The 23,925-nt window shown below is 35.9% G+C and overlaps 1 protein-coding gene across 1 annotated transcript in view; it reads right to left on the reverse strand.

Annotated features, from left to right (window-relative positions):
- DMD (dystrophin) overlaps positions 1–23,925 on the reverse strand; it is a 2,251,240-nt gene that overhangs the window by 1,218,515 nt on the left and 1,008,800 nt on the right. Inside the window, exon 41 of the mRNA XM_032756167.2 lies at positions 1,545–1,717. Coding sequence (XP_032612058.2) covers positions 1,545–1,717 — 173 coding nt within the window. The remainder of the gene's footprint in view (positions 1–1,544; positions 1,718–23,925) is intronic.

A 23,925-nucleotide genomic window follows, 5' to 3' on the forward strand; every position in this document is an offset into this window, starting at 1 on the left:
TCCCAAAGTGCTGGGATTACAGACATGAGCCACTGCACCTGTCCTGGAAGTTGAGATAAATCTGTTAGACTATCCAAAGGGGAAATATTCTCAGGTTTCTGAAAGGAGGCTTGAGTCCAGACACATTGAACACCCACTTTGTGCTCAGCACTATATCAGTCCTGAGCATATAACACAAATAAAACATAGCCCTTTTCTATAAGGAGCTTGTGCGTGAGGCAGAAAAGTAAACAAATTGATTACTATGTGTTAGGTTTTAGGAGTAGGCACATCAGATCATATATTCTACAGGGTAGCCACCAAGTCTGGAAAATTTACAAATACATAAATGATTTATTGACATTATATTACATTAAATGATGAAACAATATCCAAGTTTCCAGATGTTATAAGCAACTACTAGTTTTAGGATTTCTAGAAAAAGACAACATCTGAAGTGAGACCTGAAGAACAGGCAGGTCAAAGGGAGCATAAAACACTTGGGAATCTGCAAATTGATTTAATATCGCTAGAACATAATTTGGAGGGGCTTGCTGTAGGGCAGGCACGAAGAAATGAACAGTGAGGCTGACCAGATAATTATGCGCAATTAAGGAGTGAGGGTTTCATTCTCAAGGGAATGAGATTATAGTACCAAAGCTCTTAAACTTTAGAAAAATGATGGCCACTGAAAGATCATTGAGAACAAAGTGGAGATAATCACTTGAGACAACTGAGATTAATTAGGTGCCTGATGTAGTAAACCAAGAACTAAAATAGGAGTAAAGATGGTTAGACATGGACAGATGTAAGAGATACCATGGAGGTTCCCTATAATTATTAGATGAATGATTTGATTTCCTCTGAGAATAATTAAGAAGCCTACCTTGAGGATAAAGAATTCTGAAATGAATCACTTTAAGCTGTTAGAGAACTTTATTACTTTTAATCTAAAAATGTAAAAGAAAGAGTAATCCACTTCTTGTGATGTGAGGCTAAATAATGCAATTGAATTTCTGCCCCCCCCATTAAGTCAACAGCTACATATTTCAATTAAGATAAAAAGAAACACGATTTTAAATCAACAAATTCCCCGTGGCAAAAAAAATGTGGGGGAGGGTTATGCAAAGTGTAAAGTGTCACCCTCCAAAATATAAATAAATGAAAATCAATTTGTTATTGATAGGTAATATTTTAAACTTGTTAATCTAAGTATCAAACTCCTATAAATTTTTAGACACAGATTTGACTAAAGATAAGTATGTTATATCAAACAACTGTTTATAGCACCTCAATGACCCTATCTGATTTACGATTACCTGAAATTTTAGAAGATATAATGCTTCAACATAATGCTAAATTTAATACTGAATAATTTCTACAATTCAGCTCATTTGTCTGAATTGTTTATCATTATTTGTTCTCATTTTACTTACCATTTTTCAATGAGAGTGATACTTCTTTTTCCCTGTCTTTTTTCCATGGAGGGTACTGAAATAAATTCTACAGTTCCCTGAAAACAAATCATTTCTGCAAGTATCAAGCAAAATATATGTGTTACCTACCCTTGTCGGTCCTTGTACATTTTGTTAACTTTTTCCCATTGGAAATCAAGCTGGGAGAGAGCTTCCTGTAGCTTCACCCTTTCCACAGGCGTTGCACTTTGCAGTGCTGCTGTCTTCTTGCTATGAATAATGTCAAGCCGACCTGAGCTTTGCTGTAGACTATCTTTTATATTCTGTAATACAAAAATTTTAAGACAAGTAAAAAAATGAATTAGCTGTCTATAGATAGAGAAAAAAATATATATATATATATATATACCCTAAAGGTAGCAAATGGTGTTGCCATTCTTAATTATTGACTTTTTAAAGTTAATAACCATGAAGTCCAGTGACTTTGACAGGCTCAAATTCAATAGGTAAATCACAGACCTCATCCTGAGAGAGTGGATCACTCCCTACATCTTAAAACTGCCTTCATTTGGCTTCTGTATCCTGACCTCTTCTGGTTTTTCTTCTACCTTTATGTCCACTGCTTCTCAGTTTCCTTTGCTGGATCCTCCTCGTCCTGATCTTAGAGTGCTCTGACTCAGTATTTGCACTTCTTTTCTTCTCTGTCCATAATCCCTTCCATTTATTCTCATAATTTTAAATATCCTGTATAAGACAATGACACCCAAATGTGTATCTCAAGCCCGGGCCTCTCCTCCGAACTCCAGTCTAACAAATTCTAATTTCTCAACACTTAGAGGTCTCACGAGACTTACAAACTTAGTATGATGCAAACAAAATTCCGAACTGCATTTCCTAATCCTTCTCCTCCCATAGATTCCCTCATTTCAGTCAATGGCAATTACTGATTTCAATTGAATTAAAGTAATTCAATTAACAGTTACTCAGATTGACAACTTTGGAGCCATCCTTAATTTTTTCAGTCACCAGTATTCAAATTATTGGGCAATTGTTTTGGCTTGACTTTCAGGACATATCCAGAAAGGGACCACTTCTCACTACCTTTCTTGCTACAGATGTGATATAAGCTATTATTATCTCTCATCTGGGTTATAGAAATACCTATCTAAATTATCCTCTTGCTTCCAGTCTTTCCCCCCTACTGAATAATTCTCCACACAAGAGCCGATAAGATTCTTTTAAAACATAATTGGGATCATATCACTCCTCTGCTCTAAATCTTCCAGTGGCTCTTCATCACAGAGTTCGATCACAGCCAATTTCAAAAGCCTACATGAAAAATAATTATTCTTGCTGCACTTTATACAAATAATCAGGCCAAGTATAATAAAGCAAATCAGTCCTATGATGATCTGTCTTTAGTAAACATAGGAGACTAGAGAGAGAAAAAAATTATGTTTTAAGAACTATGGTACATCTGTTATTAGTCTCGTCAGTTGTTTTTGAGTTTTTTCCTGCAATATAGACTGATCCTGCTTATTCCTGTGAACCTGCCAGTGATCTCTGACTGTACCTCAGAAGAAACAAGAAGATTGGGTAATATAAAAACCTGGATCAGTATTCTAATTCTGGACATGTATTGGAATCAGCTAGCAACCCCACATCACTTTGGTTCCAACAGTTGCCCAGTTCATGGAAAGCCTTCTAATTTAGTTTACTTGGGATAATTTTACTTATTTTGTTTTACTGTTGTGGAATATATATGCTGTTGTACTTTTTGTATAGGAATGCAGAATAAGCTTATTCAATGTTTTCTTAGATTGAAAACTTACTAATCTTCCAGATATCACCATTTATCAGTTATGAATGGCCCTCACCAAGCTGATGCTTGCTGACTGAGCTCCTTTCTACCCTGAAGACAAGAGACCCTAATAGTTAGGCAGAAATATCATCACCCATATTCAGCCTGAAGAAGTTACAGAAGATGTATTACCCTTCTACTACTTAATCCTAAGGGTACCTCTACTACCCTTAGGATTAAGGCTTCCCTTGTAAAAGAAAGAGGGGAAATTTGTCAGAGGCATTTGAACCAGAGCAACTCCATCTTGAATAGGGGCTGTGTAAAATAAGGCTGAGACCTACTGGGCTGCATTCCCAGGAAGTTAGGCATTCAAAGTCACAGGATGAGATAGGACGCCAGAACAAGGTATGGGTCACAAAGACCTTGCTGATAAAGCAGGTTGCTGTAAATAAGCCAGTTGAAACCCACCAAAACCAAGATGGCAAAAAAAGTGACCTCTGGTCCTTCTCACTGCTCATTATACACTAATTATAATGCATTAGCAGGCTAAAAGACACTCCTACCAGTGCCATGACAGTTTACAAATGCATAGCAATGTCAAGAAGTTACCCAATATGGTCTAAAATGGGAGAAAACCTCAGTTCTAGGAATTGCTGACTCCTTTTCTCAGAAAACTCATGAATAATCCACCCCTTGTTTAGCATACAATCAAGAAATAACTATACATATCCTGAGTCGAGCAGCCCATGCCACTGCACTGCCTATGGAGTGGCCATTCTTTATTCCTTTACTTTCATAATAAACTTGCTTTTACGTTTTTAAAAAAAGCATAATATTTACTATGACCTATAAATCTCTACATGACTTGGTTGTATACTACCTACCATTCCAACCTCATCTCTTCCCAGTCTCTTCATAGTCCACAACACTTCACCCTCATTAGCTTTATTGCATTACTTGAGTTTAACAACTACATTCTCGCTTCAAGATTTCTGCCCTTGCTGTTCTACCTGCCAAAAATAGTTTTCCTAACCAACATTTCTATCAGTGGTTCCCTTACTTCTTTTTCATGTGAAAGGGGCCTTCTCTACTACTCTATTTTAAATAGCTTCAGCAATCACTCCTTACTCCTTGCATTACTCTTATCTTTTCTTTATAGTACTTATTACTAACATTTAAATATATTATCAAGTAGCCTGTATATACCACTAGACTGAAATCTATGAGTACAGGGATGTTGTTATCTGTTGGGCTTCCAAAGCTCAAATCTGTGCTTGCCATATGATAGATGGCAAATGCTTTTTTGTTGAATAAATGAATAGATGGTCCCATAAATTGAATCCATAATGTTTTAATTATATTCCATTTAATGGAAAAATCACAAACCACAAATGGTTTATATGGGAAGAAAGATAAATCTAAACATATTTATTCTCAAATAAATTTGCTAAAAACTATATGCTGGCTATTCTTCCTAGTATGAATTTTGTTATTTTGATCATCTAAATTGTACATAAGGTCCACTGAGCAAAATTTATTGAGTTCTTCCCATGTGTAAGGAGCAATATAACAGAAACAAAGGTGGGTGAAACACAGTTTAGTTTGCTTTTAAGAAGTTTTAAGTGGGTTTTACTGTAGTAGTAAGAAAGGATATGGTTTGAAGAATTGAAGAAAAAAATCCAAGTATAGAAGCCTTAGCTAGATGAGAAGAAGGAATAGATGAGTGTTCCAAGTGGCACCAAACATTTTCTAGAAGTTCAGAGAAAAAATGTATCATATATTTGGTCATAGGCTCAGGAAAGAATTCATGAAGAAGGTGCAAATTGCAGTAGACATATCTGAGTAGTAGAAGTGGGAAGAACATTAGAGCTAGTAGGTAACACACAGGCAAAGCTAGGTAACAAGCGCCGTCATATTTGGCTGCCTTTTTAGTAACATAGAAGTTTAGGGGAAGATGGGCCAGGAAACAGAGGCTGAGGATGTTCAATAATGTGCTTTGAATCTCAACAGAAAATTCTGCCTGTACTTCAGTAGCTAATGGGGAACTATGGTTTTTAAAATTTATCATTATGTAAGATTTCAAATACATATGAAAGTAGGAAAATAATACAAATAGCTCCCATAACCCTATAATCCAGTGCCAACTGTTATGACTCCATAGACAATCTTATTTTATGTATCACCCCACCCACTCACCTCTTCAACTAGATTATTCTGAAACAAATTAATATATTATTTTATCCATAAATACTTCAGCATTTTTCTCTTGCTGAAATATTCTCTGATGAGAATTCTTTTCTTCGGAAAATACATATAATACCATTACCACACCTACAATATTAACAAAAGTTCATTAATTGAATCAAGTATCTAGTTGCTATTCACATTTGAGTTGAAGTGGGAAGGAAGTTTAGGAAAACAGCTCAGCAGAATTCAGTGACTGTGTGTTGGGTGAAGAAGAGGAAGAACTTGAATGACTCTTAGGTACCTGGCCTGTGCATCCACATGATTTGTGGTGTCATTGGGTAACAGGATTTCAGATGGATGAACAGGTTCCATGGTTGAATGCTTGTGTATGTGCGCATAAGTGATTAGTTCAATTTTGGACATGGTCATTCGGAAAGGCCTTTGAGGCATCAAACTGTAGATGTTCCAGAGGCAGTTGAAATCAGATTTTGAGAAGAGGAGTAAGACGGCAAGGATTGCTGAGCCATTCATATTTTCACATTTGGATATATGGACTAGGCTTTCTGAGCAAAGAGTTCTGGTAACTGACTTGAAGGATGACTGAATGGCAAGCATACCTTGGAGTTTAGTGCATTGCTCTGGAGAGATTTAAAACCTTTTATCTCCAAGAGCCCTTTGATTACATTTCAACTTATATTACAAAAATAATAGACCAAGATCGTTGGTTTATATCCAGAGCAAAGTCTCTGTCTTTCTGTATGTCTGTCTCTCTCGCTTTCTCTCCTCCTGATACATCAGGTGCTCTATATAAGCTCTGAGATCCACAACTTTGGGATTTCTCTCCTGTACTACAACCCCTGCACTCAAAGATAAACATCTTGCCCTAAGATGCTTTTGAGTAATTAATAATGTATTTTCTCATCCAGAAATCTTATGTTTCCTGACTAGATAAATATAAATTTTAACAAATATCAACAAATGGAATTTTTTTTTTTTTTTTTTTTTTTGAGACAGAGTCTCGCTCTGTCACCCAGGCTGGAGTGCAGTGGCGTGATCTAGGCTCACTGCAAGCTCCACCTCCCGGGTTTACTTACACCATTCTCCTGCCTCCGCCTCCCGAGTATCTGGGACTACAGGCGCCCACCACCACGCCGGGCTAATTTTTTGTATTTTTAGTAGAGACGGAGTTTCACCGCGTTAGCCAGGATGGTATCGATCTCCTGACCTCGTGATCCGCCCGCCTCAGCCTCCCAAAACAAAGGGAATATTCTTGCCTATTTTCAGTCAAAATTGGGAAGGATTTTAATCATTTGTAAGTTGGAGACTGGGTTAGATAGGGAGTGACTGCTGCTGATCGTACAGCTTTCCAGATGACGGGCTCTGAAGAAAATTTCACAAACAGAGAGGGAAACAGGAAAGAAGTTAACAGTAAAACTGAGAGGGTTTTCTGCCTTATTCTAAGATTTCACGTTTACGGTGCATGAGGACTTGCCTTGAGCAAGAACTAAGCTGAAGAGGCAGGTGAGACTATAGATAATGTCAGCTGTAAAAGGTAAAAGTCAATGCTTACAATGGGAACCTTAAAAAAAGCAACTGTGTTCTCATGTCTTATATATCAGCTCAGCAACAGGATAAGATACAGCGGTTACGGGTGATGTGAGTGAATTTCAGAGAAAGAAGGTTTTTTTAAAATAAAATTTCAAGGCATTCTCTTCAAGTCTATGTACGCCTTGTGATGGAAAGCTTTCATTATTTCTTTTGTTTAGCACCTCAATTTAACTCTGTGGAAAAAGTACTTATCTGACAGGTCAGGTATTACCATACAAAAGAAAGAAAAAGCCAACCCAGAAACAATCTGAGAATTTACTTATCTGGAGGAATGCAGGTTAAAACTGTCTTTTAGCAATTTCACATAGAGAATTGATAGTCATTGGAACGTGTGTGATGTTGAATAAGACTAGGGATGGTCAGATTGCTCAGGAAAGGTGTTTAGAGTGAAAAGAGTGAGAAGAAAGGTGGCGTAAAGATGAACCTCTGTGGAAAGCATGGGCAGAGGAAGCAGATGAGTATCCCTAAAGAATAATAGTCATCAGACTCAGGAAGAGAACTAGAAGGAGGGAGAGAGTTGTCAACAAGTCAGATGTAGCCAGGACCAGGAGGGAAAAGTCAACTTGGGCAATTTAGGAGGTCACTGGTGATCTTATCGAGAACAACAACAGCATGTTGGAAGTGGAAAACATCAATGTAGGCAGACCAGACTGTCTTTTGCTGTCATCCTCTTTCACTATAAAATAGAAAATACCTTTGTACGACATTGCAGTATGCTGTATTTGACATCAGAGGCTTGCTTATTGAAGAAAAGTTTAATATTGATAAAAACAAAACTCATAACAAAACAAAAACTGTTGGATACTATGCTCACTGCCTGGGTGATGGGGTCATTCATATCCCAAATCTCAGCATCAAACAATATATCCATGTAACAAACCTGCACATGTATTCCTGAATCTAAAATACAGTTGAAATTATAATAAAAGAGATACAATAGGTGTAATACCTATTATTAATGCCCTAAAAGCCATTGAACTCAAGCATATCTCTAGTATTATTTCTTTACTTTTATTTACCTGGTAGAATTTTATTACCATCTTCTGATGGCTCCAAGCCTAGAGTCTTGGGTGCAATGTTTAGGGTTATTCCACTAGCCTGATTATTAGCTCAGGTGCCAGAAACATGCACCAACATATCTTCTTGGCTGCTTCTGTTAACTTGCCTGACCTGGGCAGCCTGATTTCACAAGTACTTGATTCAACTCTGAATTCTTTAAGTCACTGACTCCATCATTCTTGCTTGGCTGCCAGTCCAATGGCAAAGATCCATAACTCTGCCAAGTTTTCCACTTGATAGCAAGACGCCAGCTGAATGAAAGGCTGATTACTTAAATTCACATTGGGCAACCAGTCACATTTGTTAGTACATAGCGGGCCCAAAACCTTTAAATGCATAGCTGTAAGCACCCATGGAGAAAAAATTCAAGGGAAGAGGTAAAGGATCTTCCCCATCAGCATATAAAAGCTATACAGTTATGGCTTTGATATGGTATGTGTGTGTTTGTGCGTGTGTGTGTGTGTATGTATACTCTCTGAGGATTTGAGCTTGCAAAGCTTCCTGATTTTAATCTGAGTCTCTAGGGAGCTACCAGTTCTTTGGAATGCTGTAGAATTGCTCAGCATCAAGTTATGAATGGTTTTAGCAATGCTGTGCAGCATGTTACTAACGCGGGAAAACTTTCTATCTTAAATGAGAAAAGCAAAAAGCAAAAACTGGGGCAGGGGATGTCACACTCCCTGGATATCTAGATAACAGCTCCTTGGTGCATTCTCAGAGAATGCTGTCAAAATTGGCTGGAGTCCAGGAAATAAATCCTTTTTAAAGTCCCTGCACATATTCGTGTCCTCAAGGCATTGCACACAGAAAAACGGTATGTGCACCAAAGAAAATTTTGTAGCACTTTCCATAAAGTCAGAGATGAGATCTCTGATAGCATTTTACTATTTCGGTTTGTCTAGAAATGTGATCTTTATAGTTTCTGACCCTCTAAAAATGAAGCCATAGTCCCTTGTAGTTGCTATGGTGATATAAAAATCCCTAGAATCACTATAGAATATAGCATTTCTATTTCTCTCCCTGAATAGTTCCTTATCTTACCTGAAAATATGATGTCAAAATGATAAAGTACCAACTTTTTAGTCAAGTCCCTTCTTAATTTTGACATACCCCTATGAATTGACCACTTCACTATTCCACTGAAATTCTCTAAGATGTTTATTTATACCCACTCTTTCTGCAAAAGTCTAAATATACATACAAATGAAATTTTAATTTCTGAAAGGCATCAGTACATGAATTTATACAACTCGAGTTCTTAATATTTGCATCTCTGGTTCACAGTCTTCAATAAGCTAAATAAGACCCTGATTATACACTTTGAATAGAGAAAAATTAGACAGCACAGTAACTTTTAAAACTGGCAGATGAAATCCAGATACCTCAAGTAAGGAAAAGCAAAAATCTATAAGCCATGTGGCTTCAATTCATTTATCTATTTGAAAAGCTTATCGTTTAAATAAGTGTTTATTGATAACACAGACATAATATCAGCCTCAAATTTGAGATATGAAAATAAAGACTTTAAAATGTGAGTCTCTCCCTTAAGAAGATAATCGGTTTTTAAAGGAGACACATACAGAAATAATTTGAACATAAAAATGCTTTGTTTATTCAAGTGTTGTGGAGTATGTGTCTTTAACAGGATAAAAGGAGAAGCCAGAGAATACAGATAATTTATCTAGGAAACAAACAAGGGACCTATTTGCCAACTAATCAGTTTAAGATAAAGGTCTCAAGCAACCCTTAACTATGCTCCATTCTTTATCACAAGGGATAGACTTCTACTGTTTAGTTTATCTTCCACTTAATGTAAAGTGACAACTACTCCCTTGCTGTCAGAGATTTTCATTACAGAGCCTGCCTTTACCATCTAAATGGTAAACTTATGTGTATAAATGTCAAAGTAGATATTGCAGAACCTGAAGAGAACTAGAGTAGGGGAGAGTAATATCTGACAAATTGAACTTACTGTTAATCACTTTTGATAAAAGTAAACGTAAAATAATTTACTGAAGTTTTAAATATATTTTTTTACCTATAGCAAAGCTCGTTGCTTCCCAATTACTGTGAAAAGTGCCAAAGTTCTATTATTTAAAATAGCGGCCGGGCGCGGTGGCTCACGCCTGTAATCCCAGCACTTTGGGAGGCTGAGGTAGGTGGATCACTTTAGGTCAGGAGTTTGAGACCAGCCTGACCAACATGTGAAACCCTGTCTCTACTAAAAATACAGACATTCACCAGGTGTGGCGGTGGGCGCCTGTAATCCTAGCTACTTGGGAGGCTGAGGTAGGAGAATCACTTGAACCCAGGAAGCAGCGGTTGGCAGTGACCCGAGACTGTGCCACTGCACTCCAGCCTGGGCAACAAGAGTGAAACTCTGTCTCAATAAATAAAAAAACAAACAAACAAACATCATTTCCAGTGTCCCGTCTCTGTGGTCATTCAATTCAGCCATTTCTTCATCTTCAACATCCAATTACTAAATAAGGATCTCTATAATTAATTTACAAGTGTCTTTGCTCCTTTACTTCATACCTAGAAATAAGCTCAAATATACCTTCACAAATCTACAACTCTTTCCAAGATTTTAAATAATATGTCCACTGTGGGATGTATATACAAACATTAATTGGCTAATTTGTCTTCTGTTTAAAAGTTTTTCCTCAGTAATAAAACTTTACATCAGAAGCTGTCAGTGTTCTCTCAGTTAAAAATTTCAATTAGAAAAATGTCTCCAAATGAAATAAAATTTCAAATATATAAAAGCATAAGTTAAAATATAATATGAAATTGTTGTTTCAGTGCATTTTCCCCTGAAAATGACTTCAGTATTTCAACGATATTCTGGTTTGAAATATATTGAACTTTATTTTTTAAAAGAAATGATAAAATTGCTTTCTAATGATTTCTCAGTTTTCATTTCTCTGAAGGACTAACATTAGCAGACAGCTGGAAGCACTTATAATTCACATTTTTAACCATATTTATTTCCTGAAGGAAATTCCTATTCATTCATTTAGTAATAGCTTCCCCATTTCATCTTTCCCTCCTTGGCAGGATTCAGTACAGTTAGGCACAGTTTTCATCATACAGCCCTAGCCTCTCTAGTTTTAACTAGTAATACTATCTTCTAGGTTTCTCTCTCTGTGGCTGAGAGCTACATCTCTGTATTCATTCATTAACTCAAGAAATATTTGTTGAAAACCTACCATGAGACAGTCGTATTTTATTTATTTATTTATTTTTGAGACAGAGTCTCGCTCTGTCGCCCAGGCTGGAGTGCAGTGGCGGAATCTCTGTTCACTGCAACCTCCGCCTCCCAGGTTCAAGCAATTCTCCTGCCTCAGCCTCCCAAGTAGCTGGGATTACAGGCGCCAGCCACGATGCCCGGCTAATTTTTTGTATTTTTAGTAGAGATAGGGTTTCACTACGTTGGCCAGGCTGGTATTGAACTCCTGACCCTGTGGTCACCCGCCTTGGCCTCCCAAAGTGCTGGGATTACAGGCGTGAGCCACCGGCCCAGCCTGAGACAGTCATATTTTATATGTAGGGGATATAGTAGTGATCCGGAAAGCAAAACTCCCACTCTCTGGAATCTCACCTTCTATAGGAGAATAAAGTAAACAAACAGAGAAATGGCTAAACTATATACTCAGTTAGATAGTGGTTAAGTGCTGAGGAGCAAAACTAAAGCAGGGAAGGAAGAAATGAAGGATAAAGTGGGGGTCAGAATTTTAGGTAGGAGGGGTCAGGGAAGACCTTACCAAGAAGGCAATTTTTAAGTAAAGACCTGAAGGAAATGCAGAAATTAACCATTTAAAGAAAAATCATGAGAATAATATTCCAGACAGGTAAAGCAAGTATAAGGGCCCTGACACTGGAATGTGCCTGGAGAAGTGGTAAAGGAAGATGGAGGAAGTGAGTATGGCTGGAGTGTATGAGCTAGCGACTACCAGAGAAATATCGGAGAGAATGGGGTGGGTAACCCATGAAGGTACTTATGAACATAAGGACTTCCCTGTTTACTTTGAGGGGGATGGGGAGCATTGGGGATTTTGAACATAAGGTGGGGGATATAATCTGACTTTTCATTTAAATAGGTATCTCTTGCTAGTATGTTGAGAGCAGAGTCTACATGGGAGAAGGCAAGGAGGGGGAAACTTGTTAACATTGCAATTGCAATTGCAATGATCCATGCTGGAAATGATGGTGGTTTGGATCAGAGTGGAGTCAGGGTTGAATTCTGGATACACTGTAAAGGCAGAATCCTTAGGATTTGGTGGTCAATTACATGTGTGTTGGTAGAGGAAGGATTTAAGGATAACATGAAGAATTTTGGCACAGACAAGTGGAATAATGGAGTTGCCATTAACTATAATGTGGAAAATTGCAGGAGGATAAGGTTAGGGCGTAAGATTTTGACATGCTAAATTTAAGATGTTTATTATACTTCTAAGTGAATATATAAAATGCATATATATGTCATGATTCAGGAGAGAAATCTTGACTAGAGATATAAATTTGAGAGTCCCCAGGGGTAATTTTTAATCTCTTCCAAACTTGCTCAGAAAATACTGGTATTTTGCTATATTCCCTTTCCAGAACTCTTTTCCTCCAAACCCAACCCTGTAGACAATCTTAGCCATTTCTATCACTTAAATAAAACTTTGACACAAAGGAATTTTATTTAGGGGAGGTGGGAAAGGGGATAAGAAACACGTCAAGATGGGAGCACAGATTCACTGCTGCTGGGGCCCAACAGAGAAGGCACCCAGCAGGAGGAGGGAGTTAGCCCTTTGATGGTTGATTCTCCTTAAGGCTACATCAAGGTGTTTTGGGGATAACAGAAATAGAAGGCACTAGAAGAAAGTACAGGGAAAAAATTTAAGACTACAAGTTGGTAGACAGTCAGAGACTCTTGGTTCTGTTGCCATGGTGGGATTATATACACCTTCCAGAAAACCTTTCTTCAACCAATCAGAGTATTTATTTAACCAGATAGAAAGAAATCTGGAAATCCAGTTCACATTTTGCACTAACACAGGAAGACGGGTGATCTAGGATGTTGGACATCTCCTGAGTGAACTTTAATAATGAGAGTCCTGGTACAGCTACTGAATCAAGGGTATGGTTTCTAAATTGGTCCAGCTATGCTGAACACAAATATCTCCTTACTTATTTTTTATCTCTTAATTTTTTCTTGTGTCCAATTTATCCTGCCATTTTAAGGATTATCCCTGACCAAAATCCATCTATGATGATATATAGCTTTTTAGACACTTTCAAGCCCATCTTTTAGCCCATCTTTTTTCCGGGAAAAAACAAGAAAAAACTGGATTCACAGTTTTTATCCAACTGGATTTCCTAGTGCTTTGCCAGCAGAGACACTTCAAAGGATAATCAAAGTGAATAACAAAGTGAAGGATAATCTCTTTGTTATTCTTCAGACACATCCTTCTGATACAATTTTTTTTTTTACCCTTACTTTATATCTTTAACTTTGAAAACATATTCTGCATCAAGAAACCGTATAGTGTAGTGCTTAAGAGCAGAAACTCTGGAGCTTGAACATCCAGAGTCGGACTTCAACTATGATATTTAAGCAAATTTCTAACATTTATAAATGCAGTACTTGGGCCGAGCACGGTGGCTCATGCCTGTAATCCCAGCACTTTGGGAGGCTGAGGCGGGCGGATCATGAGGTCAGGAGATCCAGACCATCCTGGCTAACACGGTGAAAAAAAAAAAAAAAAAAAAAAAAAACACAAAAAAATTACCAGGCTGATGGCAGGTCCTGTATCCCACTACTCAGGAGGCTGAGGCAGAGAAGGCATGAACCGGAGGCGAGTTGCAGGACCGAGACCATCCACTGCACTCACCTGGTGACAGACAAAACTCTCTCAAAAAGTGCTTGGTGTCTCCCATCCAGCCTCAATGATTACCAACTCCTGGCTGATACAGTTTGGCTCTGTGTCCCCACTCAAATCTCATGTTTCATTGTAATCCCCAATTTTGGAGAAGAGACCGGGTGGGAGGTGATTGAATCATGGGGGCTGATTTCACCCTTGCTATTCACATGACAGTGAATGAGTTCTCACGAGATCTGGTTGTCTGAAAGTGTGTAGCACTTCCCCCTTCACTCTTTCTCTCTCGATGCTCTAGCCCTGTGAGACATGCCTGCTTCCCCTTCACCTTCCACCATGATTGTATGTTTCCTGAGCACCCCCAGCCATGCTTCCTGTAATAGCATGTGGAACCGTGAGCCAATTAAACCTCTTTTCTTTCTAAATAAAAAAAAAAAAAAATTATCTCACCTGAGCAAGTCACTTAACTGATCAGGATCTCCATTTCTCTATCTGAGTATGGGTACAGTAATAGAGCCTGTTATGGGCTGTTATGATGACCATACAAGTTACTCTAAGTGTTTAGAATGTGTCCTGGCACAAAAATAGGAACTGTCAGGAATTAGATTCAAGGTTAGTCCAGATTCCAATTATATTCACACCTCAAGCTAAGGATTCCTCCTCTATAAAATTCTTCCTAGTTTCTGCTTTTTGTGCTGCTTTCTTCTTTTCATGATTTCAGTTACACTCATGTCTTATATATTTTTGCTTGGATTATGTCCTTAATGTCTTTATTACTTTCTAAATTGTTTGTATAACTATAATATGTATATTCAATAATGTTATAAGCTACCAGAGTACAAGGATTATTCCTTAATATTTCTTTATCTTTTAGAATGTTAAGCATAGCACTTGTGGCATTAATAAATATCTGTTGACTTGAAGTAAAAAGTTGAGTTGAACTTGCTTATGAAAACCCAGTTTCAATTGAATCATTGAACCTCTAAGATCTGTTACTCTGTTCAGCCATTGTAGATAGGTATTCAGGTATGGTCAGACGTGAGCTATTTAGGTAATTCCTTGTTTATTCTACTTTACTTTTACTGGTCATTAGCTGTTAAACAGTGGAATAGAAGTCCATGTGCACTTCCTGGCTGAGTTTCCTTATGGTTTCCTCACAGCACATTAGATATCTAACAAAAAACTCTTTTATTCAGAATTATGTCTGCCCATTTCTTCGGATGCCACAGAGCATCAGCAAGAACAAAAAGAACAACCAAAGAACCCTGCACTTTACTGATCCAAGTGTTTCTCAGATAAAATGATTCTAGTCCATCAGCACTAAGTGAATTGAAAACAATTTTACCAGTCCTTTTATGATACATACATTTTGTGTTAAGTTGTACACATAAACTAAATCATTTTACAGAAAATCCAAATAGAAAAACTGACTCACACGCATGGCAAAGGGGGTTGTATAGAAGTAAGTACTTTTCTCTTAGTTCAAAATATATGGCATTCTATGATCTCAAATTTCTTACAGTCAGCATATGCTTTTAGTGTTGTGTGACTCAGCAGAGGAGGGGCAGGTAGGTTTTATGGAGGAAAAATTCCAAAGCAATACAACAATCCAAGAAAACCTCACAAATTGATTATCACCAATGAATGGAATATGCTTTTTTAAAATTCATGTTATACTTTTTAATTCTATTTAAATATGCAATCATGAGCATCTTATTATTTTGATAAATGAAAATTTAGTATAAATGATTAAGCAACTTCATAGGTAGCTAGCATACATGATAAAATATAATCAAACCTACAAAAATTAATATTGATGACAGTAAACTATTTTGGAAAAACAGAAAACATATTTGGTAATATTATGCCTGTTTTATATATAACTAATACTACTGATGTTGGGTAAATGTGCTTTCCATCATATTGTTTTACATGGGGGACAGAAAAGCAAAATCGCTCTTTCACACAATTGTTCTGTACCCAAATGCATACATCTAAAAAAAAAAAAAAAGAAAAGAAATAGAAAAACACGATATGGGAGCAGGAAGCTAACACTCTACTCAATTTTTTTACCTTTTTGGAAGCTCCATAGATTTCCTTATTGATAATACTTTTTAATCTTTTGCCTGTGGTTTGGCAAATTAAATTTGGGAATTGGTGTCTGTTAATCATACGTGATTTACAACAAAAAGTTCTTGATTTTTTTCCCTCAGGACGTTTAATGATATATATTAATATTCAGAAATAAGCAGACTTGGGTACAAGTCATTGTATTAAACTATAAGATATTGCCAATATTTAACCATTTTGAAAGACTTGATGACAATTCATAAGGTTCAATGGAATAGTATTATAATTTTAATATGTTCATGGTTACAAATTTAACCAGGAAAAAATAAACACAAACTAGCTTTTTTAAATGGCAAAGGAAAGACAACAAAAAATAAACAACAAAAGCAAATTTCAAGATTCCAAAGGAAAAAGGAGAAAAAAATACTACTGATTAAATCATTCTTTGCCTAGAGTTGCAATATTTTTCAATAGTTTTTGTCATGGTTCTGAACTCACAATTAGAACAACGGGTTTTAAGTTACTGAAATAGAAATGGAAAAAATAAATCAACATATTTCATAAAAAAACTAAAGCCCAAAATAAAACAACAATGAAAAACAAGCTAGAAAACAGTATCCTCTTCTTGATAAAAGTTATGGTACACAGAATCTTGGAATAATTTAGAGTTGCATTTCTGTACCTCAAGATAAATATACAATAAAATGAGTTATTTCTTTTATACCATAAATAAATAGAATAAAAAAATTACTCCTGAATAAGTAACAACTAGCCTTGCAAAAACACACGGTCTCCATCTTATAATGGTTCTACTTAATGATTTTTCAACTTTAGGGTGGTGCGAAAGTGATATACAATCATTAGGAACCATACTTCAGTATAGTATTCCTTAAATTGAATGAGATATGCAACACTTTACTATAAAATAGGTCTTGCGTTCTATGACTTTGCGCAACTGTAGGTTAACATAGGTGTTCAGAGCATGTTTAAGGTAAGCTAGGCTAAACCATGATATTTGGTGGGTTAAGTGTATTAAATGCATTTCCGCATACGAAATTCTCAACTCACAATGGGTTTATCTGGATATAACCCCATCATAAGTCAAGGAACATCTGTACAATAAAAGAATATGATCAAGTTTGTAAGATCCTCTAAGGAAGATTTTTTCAAAAGCAAACGTGTTTTAACTTGTATGTATTCTCTTATTTTGAAGTTTTTTTAGCTTTAGAGTATTTGCCAAATCTGGAAATAACTTTATGTATATTTTATGTGGTTAACATTTTATTTACAGTTTTGTAATTATAAATATGCAATTTTATAACGTTTAACACATTCTTAAAGGTAATTTGTTTTTAGGATACTTTACATGGAAATTTATAACTTTCTTAGAATTTGGGATGTTTGATGAAACAATATGCATTTTACAAATCTTGAAATTTATATAATTACACATTTTAACAGGAATTTTCCTACATAGTCGTACATGATTTCACCGTATCTTCACAACAGTACAGTTGAGTAGGCAGGGGCAGTTATTATCACCGCTTTAATTTCAACGTTAAAAAACAGGCCTAAATATTTTATGTTACTTGCCCAAGGGCACAACTATCAACAATCAGGTTAAATATTTCTAAGCTTTTTAGGTTCCAGTACAGTACTTTGCTGAACTCTCTACTCTACTGCTTATCATAACCACATAACGAAAGCTCAATAATGTGGAAAAATGTTAGTAATGTCTCAATTATATGTGGGTTCCCTGTCACACATTTTCATAAATGATTGTTTTAGATTCAGTATATACAAACCTAGAACAATTTCTTCATGCTTATATGTGTATAGATTTGTAGAATTCACATGTCTAGATGATTTAACTCAGTGAGTTAGGATACAATACAAAAAGAAGTAAATTTGGTTTTCTCTTTTAGTACCGGCGCCGATTAACATTGCGCTGTCTTCTTCTATCTCAGAGTCCACACCTACATGTATCAGACCATCACTCACTAATTCAACAGATGTACATTCAGTACCTATTAAGTGCTAGGTGCTGTTCCAGGAGTTCTAGACACAGTGGTGGAGAAAAAAAAAACAACAAACAAGATACTATTTTTTCTTCCTGGTGGCTGTGTGTATGTATCACCTTCTTGAAAAATGTAGCACTGCAGTTAAATGGGTTATACACATACTTAAATGCATGTATAGTGTTTATAGACTTATAAAACCCTAGGCACTATTGTCGTCATATTTTGGGAAGGTGAAAATAATAGCTTTAAGCAGTTTTAGGTATCAGAAATGCCTTGAGACACTTTGTAACTTGGTTAACAGAGGAGCACATAACTTTTATTTCTAAGAAAAAAGGATTAGAAAAACCCATTAGTAGCTGTTGTGACAGCAGCCGTTGGGGAGTAGATCTATCTTAAAATTGAAAAAGAGAAATAAGAGAACCAAAGACTCAAACTCCAGTTCATTTTCACTCTCTGGAATTTGTCTTTATCTGACAGATAAAGGCAACACCCTATATAAACCTAATTCTTACACTCTTTACATCCCATCCAGCTACCAGGCACTACATTAATGACATATCGAATTGGGAACTGTGTTCAATCAAAAGGCATTAAAGTACTTATTAACTAGGTTTTACGGAGCTTCCAAAACAAGTTAAAAAGTTATTTTTGGTGGCTCTATGGTAAGTTGACTTTTTAATTTTTTCTTCATGGTTTATTGTCCCCATGTCTGAAAACACTTTCTAAACACAGCTATTTATTTGGACCAAAATATTGTTCATAGGATGATGCATTGTCTTTGCATAAATAACGAATCAGTAATTATATATCACACATAAAAAAATGACATAATTGGACGAAGCACAGCTTCAATCGTTTGTGAATAAAAGGAAAACGTCCCCAAAACTTAATTGCAACTTCAAAATTTCTACCAGCCTCATGATTTGTAAGTTTTAAAATGGAAGTTTCTGCTTTCTACAATTGACACGATGGGAATTATGAAAATAGTGTTGCTGGGAGAATGGAAGGAGTAGGAGTGCGTTCTTAAAGTGCATTTTAGCAGAGTTGGGAGTAACTTGCAGCATAATAGTCAAGGTAGGACAATTGCCAGGCTTGATAAAATAATGGTTGGGGATAAAGAATGGATAATTACCTACAAAAGAGAGATTTGTATAAAATATAAAAGAAAACTGTACCAAAGCACATATAAATATGAGCTGGGCATGACTGAAATACAGTAAATATCTATAATCTCTTCTCTATAATACAAATCTTTTCATATAATACAAATGAAAAATAATGTACTATAGAAATAATTTAAGCATTATTTAAACTACAGTTAATGATTAATATTAGAAAATACACACATTTATATATAACAAATCAATCAAATAAATCCCAAGTCATATAAGCTGTTGAATAAACAAATTATATTTATAACCGAATAAATATTTTGAAAAACTGAATTTTTCTAAGAGAAACAACTGATCACATTATTGCAAATGTTTATGTATAGTCCAAAAGATCAATTTCTACAAAGTCACAATATATTAATAAAATTCATCTTTTTCATGCATTAAACTGCTAGAACTATTAAACTATTAGAAAATTCAAGTAGAATTCAAAAAGCATTTGCAAACAAATTTTGCTTTGAAATTTTATATGATCCATGATTATTTAAGAGTCATTGCAATATTCTTTTATTCCAATATTATTAAATGCCCCTGTATTACAATATGCATATAAACAATCATTCTTTTATTTTCCTTCAGATATTTAGTTTGGATTTGTATATATGGTGCCTCTTGCTATTATCTAATTCTCCTAATACAAGAATAGAAAAGCAGTCACTTTGCTCATGGCATAATTTTGCCTTCATTTAACTAATTAGGATTATTAAATTTGTGCTTAAGTGCTATGAAACAGATTCCAGAGGAGAAAGATCTTAACCAGTGTATTAAAAATCTCTGTTGCCAGTACTTTTGTCCCAACTTCAAGGCAAGATTGAAGTATCGAAGACTAAAATATGAGAAGAAATCGTAAATCTCTCAAGGGATCTTCTGCTAAGTTTTATGACACCAAAATTCTAACTCAGCCCCAAGTCTGCTGAGAATGGGTTTTCATAGACGCATGCTTAAGTTTCTCTGTGACCAGAGAAATAAATCTGCTATCTCTAATTTCAAAATATTTCCAGAATCTGACATTCTGTCACTACCGACTGAGTCCAAGCCACCAGCATCTCTTTTTCAACTCTTGTTGCTTCTGTTACTGGTCCCCTACAGTTCTACTCTCAACCCAGAAGCCAGTGTGATCCTTTTAAAACATGATTGAGATCATGCCACTCAACTGCTCAAAAACTTACAATTGCTCTCACCTCATTTAGAGTCTTCTTTACAATGGCCCCAAAGGCCCTCCACAGTCTGGACACACAACTCCCATAACCTCATCTCTTTCTACCCTTCCGCTGGCTTGTTTTGCTTCAGCCGCTTTGGCCTTCTTGTTGGTGTTTGATTAAGATAAGCTCAGTCCCACATTTGGGCCTTTACTCTATTTTCTCTACTCAGACTCCATGGCTGACTCCCTTACCTTATTCCAATCTTTGCTCAAAGGTCATTTCTACCCTATTTGAAATTGCAATCCTGCCACTTTCAATTATACCTACATCTACCCCTGTAGTGGTCCTGTATCCCCTTAATAGATTCTGGTTTTTTTTTTCCCAAAATACTTATCACCTAGCAACACACAATATTTACTTATCATTTTTGTTTGCTTGCTTCTATTCTGTCTCCCAATGTTATAATAAAAGCTGTATGAGGGCAAAGATTCATTAGTCTTTTTCACTGTTTTATAAGCACTTAGAATAGTGTGTGGTACATACCAAGAGCTTAATAAATATTTTTGGAATATACGAATCCACATTCCTTAGGTTTACTTGTCCTAACAATTTTTTATTTCTCAAGAGCAATGCAAAAAACCTGAACTCAAGAGGACTTGAACGACTTTGCTTCACACTATCTTTGGCTTATAAGCTCACTACTAGCTTTCCCTTGTGGTCTCAAAATGGAACAAGGGTTGTCTCTATTTCTTGTTCCTGTTTAAAATCTACATTAGGACCACCACGTCTCCTACCTGTGAGCTTTCTTCATACGGCCACATTTTTCATCATCCTCTTGGTTACCCAAAGTATAGCACATTTTATTCACTCCAAACAAGGCATCTGTACTATAATTGGTTTGGATGAGACAATTGATATGATGTGTGCCTGGTATTTTTTCTTTCCTTCCATCTATTTCCTCCTTCTTTTTCTCCTTATTTCTTTTCTTCAATTCTCCCTCCCCGCTTTCCTCACTCTCTTTCTTCCTTACTTCCTCCCTTCCTTCCTCCTCCTATCAGTGATTTGAAACTCCAGTGCAATGTTGAATATTGAAGGGATGTGGGTAGATATGCTTGTCTTGTTCATGATCTTCGGGTGAAAACATTCTGCTCTACCATAAAGAATAATATTAGCTGTAAATTGATTCTCATTATTGCAAAAGGTAAAGCAAAGTTGTCATTCTTATTATAAGCTATGTTCTTATTTTTGTCCTAAAAATTCACATTTATTGATACCAAGGCCTAATTGAACAGCTAAGGACTAAGGATTCCCCGAATGAGGGAGCAGCAGAATCACTTGAAGAATTCCACTCCAAAGGCATGAACTATTTCTAAGAATTTTTCTACATAAATGCAAACTACACAGTAAATATGTCATTATTTATTTCAAAAATGTCCTAGATAGAATTCCCCTATAAGCAGATTCGAAAACAAGGGATGTATTTGGGAATGATCCAAGGAGGTGCTAGTAAAGTGTGTGTAAGGTAGGACAGGGAGCAAGTAAAAAGTATCCTATGAGGCAGGTTTTTACTGTGTGCGATGGGGTCTTCATCCTGGAACAGAATTTTGGGTCAGAGCATAAATCATGCTTCAGAGTTACCCCAACTGAAGAATGAGTGAGTAGTGGTATTTATCCACCAAAAGTTATTTGTTATTGGTTGAGGTTTGCTGGGGAACATGGGGGATGCAGAGCTTTAACTACCTCACACTCATGAGCTTTGATTACTAGAGAGAGCCCTAAGGCAAACAGTCAGAGACACTTGGATCTGGCAGCTGCCAGTCAGAGTACAAGGCATGCTGAGTCAGGAAATGATATGGGTGACATCCCAAGAGTGTTTCATCCTCCAATAAAACTGATGCTTTCAGTAAAATCAGGTATATGGACACATGATGATAAATCCTTTCAGTTAAGTCTTTTAAGTGGATCATTTCTGCTTTTAGGATAAGCTTTCAAATATTTAACTCTCTCAAGAGAAAACCTTTTGGTAACTTAAAACTTATGATGCTAAGAAATTCTACGTTCATGCTTTCATATGAGATACTTTAAAGTAGGATTTTACAGTTTAACACGTAATTATATTTTGGAAAATTTTATCATGAAAATGATTTTTTCTTAAAACTAAAATGCAAGTTAATATTGTTCTAAACTTTCAAAAATTGCAATTCTTCTAAAATTATGTACTCTTGTCTGTTATGAGTATTATTAACTTTGTACATACAAGCAATCACAATCAATTAACTGCAAATATTGGCTCATAAATCAGAAAGAGAATATTACTTATGTGTATGTTTCTCATTCTTCTCTAGCTCTGCCTTAGCTAGTGTTTTTGCTATGAAATGCAGATTTCCATATATATATGTATATGTGTATGTATATGTATATATGTGTATATATATATATATATACATACATATATATGTTGCTGTTTATCTGCATAGTCGCTGTCAACATGATTAGGTAGCTTTCCAATTCAATACATCTATTGAAACCATACGTGCTATTTTAGTTGTATTTTGTTTAGAAAGTAATTCTTTTAACATATTACGTATTATTTGTGTTATACTGCACTTTCAAAAGAGTATGTATGTTAACGCACAGCAATACCTACTATAGTTCTGTAATTTGATTCATGCATATCTGTCAGGAATAAAATCAACCACAATTTGAAACCTTCCCAACCAGCAGCTGTATAATTTATGCACTGCTTTTCTATTTTTACTACCAGATAATGACAATGATGAATGCCTTTAACAGGAAATACATATTCATTGAAAAGACTGAGCTCAAAACTATCCCCCTTCAAAAAGTCGACGAAGGTAGGAAGCCCATTCACCTGCTGGAGATTTGTTGGGAGAGAGAAGGAATCATGCCCACAACTGCACCTTATGGGGATTCAACCATTTAGCTAAATTAAACCTACAATAATACCATATTATAAACCACAGTAATCAATACTATTACGACTGATGTCAGCTATAATAATATTAAATAGATCAGGATGAACAAATAATTCACTATGAGTGTAGCCAAGGGTCTAACATTCTGAGTATGCCAGGCTAAGAGGTATGGAGACAGAGTTATTCAATGGGCAACTTAATAAGATCAGGGTCACTACTCCCCTGAACCAAATGTCCATGAACCTGGGAAGGAATGAATATTAGCTCATTAGCAATAATTTACATTTTGAATGACAATGATGAACTTACAAACTAGGCTGCCATGAGAACTTAGTTAATAAAAATAATGACAGGAATTCTGGCACATCAGCTTTATTTTATTAACTGATTAGGTTTTTTTTCTTCATTGTACCAATAAGTGATTTGACTTTTACTTCAAACAGAGTAAAAAACAGTGGCATACAGACATGGATGGAACAGTTCCAGAGATCTGTGAAGCTCTTATTTTACTGTGTAATTTTATAGCTTATTTGATATAATGTAAGATATTAAAGTCAAGTCACTGAAGATACTGCAACACCGATTTCCAAAACAAACAAATAGCTTTATCTATTTGTATATTCATACAGGCAAATGTGTGATATAGAATGAGCTTCCAGGAAACCATT

Source organism: Hylobates moloch, unplaced genomic scaffold, assembly GCF_009828535.3.
Source record: "Hylobates moloch isolate HMO894 unplaced genomic scaffold, HMol_V3 SCAFFOLD_7, whole genome shotgun sequence".
Classification (NCBI taxonomy): Eukaryota; Metazoa; Chordata; class Mammalia; order Primates; family Hylobatidae; genus Hylobates; species Hylobates moloch.